Genomic DNA, 8990 nt, shown 5'->3' with positions numbered 1-8990 from the left:
GCCTTGAAGATATAATTTTATAACTCTTCAAAATAAAAAGTTATTGCAAATTGCACAAGGATGTAACAAAGTGACAATATAAGGAGTGTAAAATGTATTTTTTTTGAAAATTTTTAACAATTCTATTTAGTTAGAATTTAAATAAATACAAATGGTATCTGAAATTCGGGCATTTTACTCTACATTTTAAAGATTAACAGTGTGTAAAAGTATTTAAACATCATATTTAATAGGAATTTGCAGCTTTTTAAACGTTGCGTAGAAATTTCATAAACGTACTGTTTTGTTGTCGGTTTTCAAAGTAAGCGAATTCTCATTTTTTATTGCAATTTCTTTTTTTATAGATATAAAAAATGCAATCTTTTCCGAAAAAAATTTTAACATTTGTAATATTTCAAATATTCTTCGAGCTAAAACAAAGAAAGAATAATACAAATAAATTGTAAAAACGGAAAAAATCTATTTTTCTGTAGAAAAAGTTAAATAGAAAAAATTTTACCACAAACATCTACCATTTTATACGCGCAGCTATAAAAAAATTTGTTAATTACAATGGTTAGAGTTAAAGAATTTCTTAGAAATAATAATAGCATAATAAAATACATTTGATACGTAAGATACGTTTGATGATGACAATAAAATATAAAATGTATCGTAAAAATCAGTAGTTTATCAAACAAGTTCATTGGTTTGTTCTCATTATTACAGCTTAGCACAAAGATTCATCTTCCTTGACGTTGATGTAAATTCGTGGCGAATGTATCGGTAGCATCAATATTCTAAATATCATGCTGAGATACATCTCGTTAACTTATAATGAGATTACCGGACCACTCGTCGGAAGGGGTATTGGAAGAAGATGGATCGTGCTGTTAAAAGCATAACGAATGCTTGTCCCAATTAGTGGTGTTGCACGAAATAATGTAGTCACACATATGTATCAAAAATACTCCACTTGTTATCGCTGTTTTATAAAAAAAGCTGGAGTTTAAAGATTTTTATCTTGTTTTTTATTTATTTTAAATTTTAAATATTTATATATTATATATTTAATCAACCTTTACAACGCACAGTTTGGCCGCGAAATGCGACTTTATGATATTAGTAGCGCGATCGATGCTTCATACTATGAAACTCGTCATGTTTCATTTTTGTATAAAGTAAAGTTGATAATGTTGGATCGAGAAAAAAATACCTGCTTTATTTGAGAATATTTTGATGATGCATTATCAAGAAAGCATTCCTTCGACAAAAATAAGTGGACACTTTGAAGAACTTTTGTTTCTTACAACTTCGAGATAATAAATAAAGTTTAGGAGTTGAGAAATAAAGGAAAAAGCGGCCTGTTCTTAAAATTTACTTATTGTTAAAGAGAAGCCATTGTAATGACACGTAGTAGCCGAAAAGATTAATATAACATTTATTTAAATAAAAGTAAATTCTGTGTGCTGAGTGTGCTGAGTAATATAAAAAAAGATATACATTTAATCTTTCATATTTTTTTCATTACTTTAAACATTAGAAATACTATACAATTCTATTAGAGCGCATTAGAATACGACAGTAATTTCAGAAACATTCCAGTGGCGCCAGTGATGTTTATAGTATACTAATGGTTGCGATATGTAATCTTTGGCCACGGTAGGGCTGGTTTTGCGCCCGTCGATCCTGTGGTTGGCTCACATGAAAACTTGTGTGAGTTGATTACCCGATACACTATGTTGCAAACATGTTCGTTCGTTCACTGGAGTTTGTAGTAACAGAATTGCCTCGATTTTCAGGTGTATGTATGTATGTGTGTATGTGTGTGTTGGTCATATATATACGGCGCGCCGTTTCATCTGCACGTAGAATTTAGTGGAGGTAAAATTGTCATTTATTTATTGAATGCGTTTCCTTTATATATGTTGTGTGCATTCATTCCAATTTTAGTATTCAAAAATCGAGTTTAATATTTATATAGCAGTTAAAAAGTAATATACAAAATTAATATATTACAGAATAGAAGATAAATTTATTTATAATACGAAATAATGAATATGCAAATTGGGTGGATGAAGGTAAATAGGCATTTAGAGAAGAAAAAGGCAATTAATCTCCATCCAATTAGTTTCAACTTAAAATTTCACACTTATTTCTCAGTTATAAATATGCTATCTAAATTTTTACTAAAGATTTTAGCTATCTTTTATTAAAAATATATGCATTCAAAACTAAATTTTTTTTTTATATATATATTCTACTATATCTTTTATAAAAAAATAATTTACCGTCAACCAAAAATACAAGGTTTATTGCACTCGTGATAAACTTTTTCTTCAGAAATTTTATTGCTCGAAATCTTCTCGATGAGTCCCGTTAAAAATTGATTACCATGAGCGGTAAAAAAAGACAACATTTTGCTTTGACATATTCTGATTTAAAAGAGAGAATAAGACTTATTTAGTGGCAACGTGCTATTGTCAATGATGTTTTCTAAAAATCCAGTGGCAGTTTGGATCATCTGACTTCGAGTGTTATCTACGTATTTATCATCGTTTAACCTATTCAACTGACATGCGAATTACAAGTAAATTTTACTAATCACACGTTAACTGCACACATACGTCCAATGACATGCCAACAATATACGAATCGGCGCACATAATGACGATACATACAGCGGCATGCACACATGTAAGTTCAGGCGCGCGTTCGTCATTTAACGCAATATTGCTTCGACTTACATCGCAGCAGATACCTCCGAACCCCCCCGGCGTACTTGCGAGCGTGTGGCGACGGCGGCGAGACGACGGCGGCGAAACGACGGCGGGAGATCGTATTCTACGGGTGGGTAGCGTCGCGACGCCCCGGGGGGGTCATCCCGACCCGGAAGCTCCGCCCCTGTGGAAGTCGGGCCACCAACCGGCGTATCCAACGTACGAGACACGGTAGGAGGGGCCACCGTGTCGCATCGTTGGCGCCAGGTAAACGGCGACCCCGGATTCAGCCGTGCCTCTTAGCTTAGCGTTTAGTATCTCGTCGACGTTCCGAGGAGACTCTTCTTGATCTTTTTTTTTTCCACTCTCCTCGTTGATTCCGCTCGCCTTCTGTCGCTGCGCGCCGATTGGGGTCGGTAATTCGGGTGCCTCGCGAACAAGGTACCGATCGGTTACGATCAATTGTGAGGAAACGATTTTTCAGTGCTAATTTATCAATCGACTCTGCCACTCGAAAGTATCGAAAGAAAGCAGACGACAGATGGAGACGAAAACGGAGCCACTGACGCCGCCGCAAACGCCTCCGACTGTTGACAGATCGATGCATCATCAGCAGCAGCAGCAGCAGCAGCAACAGCAGCAACAGCAGCAACAGCAGCAACCGCAGCAGCAGCAGGAGCAGCAACAGGCGCAACAACAACCACAACAACAACATTCATTTCCATCTGCCAGAGGATGGAATAGAAACCAGTTTCCTATTGACAGATACTTCCAGCCACAGCAGCAACACGTTCAGGCGACGCAGCAGAATGTCAGCGGCTATCAGTTTCCATACTTAGAAAGCTGGTTGAGAAGCACAGGGGCGAATCTGCCAATTTATTATCACCACCGACCACGTCCTTCGTACTATCAGGCTCATCTGTTCCCGATAGGACAGCCTCCGGCGTCGTTCCTCTCGCGCAGATCACCAGGCCAGAGACCAAAGAAGCAGTTCATCTGTAAATTCTGCCATCGGCAATTCACGAAGAGTTACAATCTGCTGATTCACGAGAGGACGCACACCGATGAGCGGCCGTACTCGTGCGACATATGCGGGAAGGCCTTCCGCAGGCAGGATCATTTGAGGGATCATCGGTAATTTCTAGAATTTATACTCTGATCTCTGAAGATCACGTTGCAATAATAGAGCAGCACGATATTAATGCTTTTTCTTTGTTAAAATTTAAATATCTTGCGACAGAGAGCTATTTTTAATTGTAAAAATATTCATTGATGTAAATTTTAATCTATTTCTGTCAATTAGCAAGTATTATTGCTTTACCATAATTGATGAAGGAGTTTGTTATGAGTCTCTCGATTAAATAACAATTATTTAAGAGTAAAAAATAAAATTGCAAAGGCTCCGATGATTAAAATCAAAATTGAAATATAAAGGAGCGGAAGAGTCAATGCCAGTTGTTCGTGCGAAAACATGTATTGAAATGAAATAAACAAAGCCTGTCGTCAGGCCTTCTTCTTCGGTGTCAATAATAATATTTAAACGCACGCAACTTTCCAACATACAATATTAACAGATTGTTAGATGAACTGCACGAAAACGATAATAAACGGAGTTAAACATTTTGCAATAAAGAAATATGTATAATAAATCAAGCATTTCGCAATAATAGAGTCAAGTTAGGCGTGAAACAATAACAATTATTATTAATATTGATTATTATTTTAATCATTTATTGTATATTTCTGATCCGTTTCACTGATTTGACGGACACACCTAACTTGACTTTATTATTGCGAAATGCTTGATTTATTATACACTTTTCATTATTGCAAAATGCTTGACTCTGTTTATTACTGTTTTCGTGCAGGCAATCTATCAATCTGTTAATATTGTTTGTTGTAAATTGCGTGTGTGTATGTATTTTGAAAAAAATTGCTTGCGTTTAAATATTATTATTGACACCGGAGAAAACCTGTTGGCAAGCTGAAACGTTTGTTTATTTCATTTCAATACATGTTTTTGCATTGGCTCGAACATTGGCTCTTTCTACATTTCAGTTTTAATTATTTAAGAGACCTACAGCAATATGGTGAGCTGTGGTGAGTTATATTAATTGCTAATCGGATCGATTTGCAGAACTGCAAACTTTTCCAGCCGGCAGAAATTGTACTGCAATAAACAGTTGTTTTATATTGCAAATTTATTTCTTGATATAATCAAATCGGTTTGTATCAACTGACAAACATTATTATTTTGCAATAATTGGTGAGAGAATTTGCCGTAGCAATAGTGAGATCTCTCGAATCTCATTATGTAGTCACTTTCTACGTTTATCAATCAAATTGAGCCTCTGATTTTATCGCTATTTTACATATAGCTACAGGTTTCTTTTTGCTGCTTCTGGAATAAAAACTTGGGTTTGACTGTCGAATTGTGCATCTTAAAATTTTTAGAATTTACTATCCATTTCTCTAGAATTTACTATCCTAGAATTTACTATCCATTTCTCTCTCTTTTGATGGTGGATTATTTTTTGATCTATAGGAATAGATATGGAGAATTATTGGCGCGAACACTCACTCGTGTACTAACTTTCAAAGAACTTTATTATCACGGATGTGTCGACGCACAATTGACTATTTTTTTAGCGTAAAATAAGAAAAAAACTATCTAATTAATCGCTGTCAGAACATATGCCGTGTGCTTACATATGCTACATGTCCATCACTTTGACCAGACGCACGTCAAGCACTGGGCTGTGTGTATTCTGACAGCGATTAATTCTTTAGATTGTTCTTTTTATTTTACACGCTGAGGAAGGCCACCAATTATGCGTCGAAAACATCCGTGAAAATAAAGTTCTTTGAAAGAGTAAAGTTGCAGCACGATCCAGTCTCGCTAATAATTCTCTATATCCTTCTGCCTATCTCCATTGTTCTCGTTACGATATTTTATAATGCTGTTATATTTTATACAATGCTGATAAACAATATAACACAGCTTAATAAATTTCATAATAATAACGCTGTAAAAGTAACGCGCGTTAATAAATTTTTTAAACAACGTCAATACATTTTAAATTTAAATTTTAGTTTGTTTTGATTTTATTTTTTCAAATTTACGATTAATACTGAAATAAATTGTTGGAATTGAATTAGGATTTTTTTAAATAAAAATAAATTAAAATTGCAATTAGAATTATATAAAAATTATATTGCAATTAAAATTAGGTGACGTTCACGGAACGTCAGTATGCTAAAGTTATAAAATAAATACTTCGCATTACGAAAGAATTTTCATGAAAAATGTAAAAAAACAATTGTTTACGGCATATCACGCTAGTTTTTCTTCTTTTGTTGAAGGTATTTTAAGAATGTCTATTCTAAAAGCTGGAACCTTCAAGCGAGATGTTAAAAAAAAAAAGATTTTATTTCTATTCAAGTCCGTTTTTCCGAATACACTTAATTTTCGTTTTCATTAGATATATTGCTTTACACCTCTAGAATGCTGGTTATTGCTTTATTGCTTTTAAAATTGCCAAGTTGTAAAATAATGCAAACTTTATAGAACTTTCACTATCATTTGAGAAAAAGAAAATTTGAAATTATTTCACGGATTCATAATGCTTTCGGAACTTCTGATACTTTGAAATATTTTATGTACATTTATAAAATGTTGTATTCTTTTGTTATATGTATATGCACTGTAAAACAAAGCATGTGGCACATCAGTGAACGAAACGATTGATTTGCAAATTTTTATCTACATTGTTATCTCTATTTTGTTTTACGTAAAATTGATCCAAAACCTTGCATTATTATTAATGATAATTCGCTAATTGAAATTTTTGTGAAAATTGTAGACAAATTTTTTGCATTAACAGGGATATGTTGGCAATATAATGTTTCTTTAAGAGTTTTTGGATGAGTTTTGCTTATAAGAATTGCGCAAAGATATCGATACGTTTATCATTTATCGACACTTTATATCCAAGAAAACAGGAAATTTCAATTTGCTTTCAACATAAATAACTCATTGCGATCCATATACAATCATATATCGATTTGGATAGCAATGAGAGAGATGCCGAGATTATCAAAGTGAGAAAAATGAGATTATCAAGTATTATAAAAAAAGCAGTAAAAAAAAAAGAAATAATACTCATATAAAATTAATGTTTAAGAAGTCAAATATGTACAACAATCACCAAATATACACGTCAGAGATAAATATATAAAAATGCAAACATTACACTAATACACCAGACTTTTTAAACCCTGAAGCGCTACAACGGCGAAGATGGTCAGCTCGAGTTCAGAGCTGAAAAATCTTTTTCATTTTAGATACATACACAGCAAGGAAAAGCCGTTTAAGTGCAACGAGTGCGGCAAGGGGTTTTGTCAGAGCAGAACTCTGGCCGTTCACAAAATTCTGCACATGGAGGAGTCGCCGCATAAGTGCCCCGTATGCGGTCGGAGCTTCAATCAGAGGAGCAACCTAAAATCACACCTTCTGACGCACACGGACGTCCCGCAGGATCTTACGGTCGAAGCGACGGTGTCTTCGGACTCAAGGATGATTTCTACGGAAGTCAGACAAATGGACCGCGTGAACGGTCGTCTGCCGATCCAAAGGAGCAGCACGATGCCACCTAAACTCGGTTTCAGTATAGAGGACATCATGAGAAGACGTTAAGAGTCTTAGTTATCCTTTTAATTTTAATCTGCGTGCGCGATATAAAATTATCTACGTTACTTTCTACGTAACGCTTGCCACGCTACGCGACGATTTTTCATACGACTATATTCCCATGAGTTTTGAATATGATTATGTTAATATATTAGTTTGTTAACTGTACTAAACCTTTTGCGCGTTTAGTGCAAATTGCATCGATTTTTAATTTTTTTATCAAATAATTATATTATTTTATGTTACAATTTATTTGTTGACTGTAAAACGCAGTTATTTGTGTGAAGTTACAAATGCTGCGAGATTTCTAATAATTACATTTTGATTCTAATTATTGATTTTTTTCAGTATATATTTTTTTTTAATTTAGATTATAAAAACAAAATTTCGGTTTTGAAATGCATAGAGCGTTAATACTAAGTTAATCGATTTTCGACCCTTTTTGCCCATCTGTTGCAAAAAATCAGGATCAGTTAAATTTTAATTAATGGTTATTTAGTTTTGATAATAAAAATGTAATATGAAATTTCGTCGATGTTATACCGGTTTCGATTCCAAGTTTGCTTGTTCTTCGTTTTGTGTGTGCGCGCGCGTGTGTGTGCGTGTGCGTGTGCGTGTGTGTATATGTGTGTTGTGTGTTGAATTGGAAACATTATTGATTTTATTTACGATTTATCCAAATTTGTTTGATTTCTATGAGTCAATTTCTAAAAATGATTGTATTCTATGAGTATTCTATTCGGTGTTATAAAACGTAATTATAGTATGATACTACGGGAGGATAAAATAGATAAAATAACTTTGGACTTTAAACAAGATGCAAATTGCAACGAAATAGCTAATATAGACATTTCTAACGACAGGGAATTAGCGAAGGTGGTTTGAATGTCTTCCTATAATTCCATCTGTTGAAGAATTTTAAACAGAGACTTTGCAATCTGCTATCAAATATGATCAGATCAAATTAACTTGAAATAATTCGTTTGCTGTTATGAACTTGTATTACGTATGAACGCGGTATTACGAAAATTTTGTAAAATTATTTTCTTTGTCACACATCGGGCTCATTTTATTGTCTTGTGAAATAAACAATATGAAACAGTGTTTGCTTCGTGAAGAGGACTTTTATTAATGCTCACACGTAAACATATAAAAATTCTTTCCATCACGCAAGAGGCGCGCGCAGATTCTTATGTATGATACCCTTCTTCGTGTAAATATGTCCTGCGAATATTTATATTAATGTTCGAATAAGCCTTGTGAAAACTCAGCATTCACGGTGCTTGTAAGAGCGCATGTATTTGTATGTATGTTCCTAGTTGTATATATATTCTTATTGTTAATATGCTGTAACTTTTACGATTCACGGAAGTAGTACATATTCCCCCACATTAAATCGAACGTATCTCGCATTCCGACTTAATAGGTTCTTCTCTTATAATGCTCTTATTGATACGTACTCTGGATAAATATATGTTAGTAAACACATGTTACACTGTACAAACCCGGCGTGTCGCGTTGTAATCGTTGTCAGTCGAGGATACTCTCAATTTACCAACATAATTTGTTCCGCTCGGTAGAATATTATTTCATATTTGCCC

General features: G+C 34.1%; 1 protein-coding gene across 1 annotated transcript; it reads left to right on the top strand.

Annotated features, from left to right (window-relative positions):
• The first annotated feature begins 3015 nt into the window (after positions 1–3015).
• On the top strand, positions 3016–8493 carry odd (odd skipped). The gene is made up of 2 exons (XM_067356405.1): positions 3016–3833; positions 7044–8493. Exons 1-2 carry the CDS (start codon positions 3241–3243, stop codon positions 7393–7395), a joined length of 945 nt encoding a protein of 314 aa, XP_067212506.1. The 5' UTR covers positions 3016–3240; the 3' UTR covers positions 7396–8493.
• The last annotated feature ends 497 nt before the right edge of the window (positions 8494–8990 follow it).

This window comes from Linepithema humile, chromosome 5 (genome assembly GCF_040581485.1).
Source record: "Linepithema humile isolate Giens D197 chromosome 5, Lhum_UNIL_v1.0, whole genome shotgun sequence".
Classification (NCBI taxonomy): Eukaryota; Metazoa; Arthropoda; class Insecta; order Hymenoptera; family Formicidae; genus Linepithema; species Linepithema humile.
Note: the sequence above shows the minus strand (reverse complement) of the source record. Positions and strands in the feature narration are given on the sequence as shown.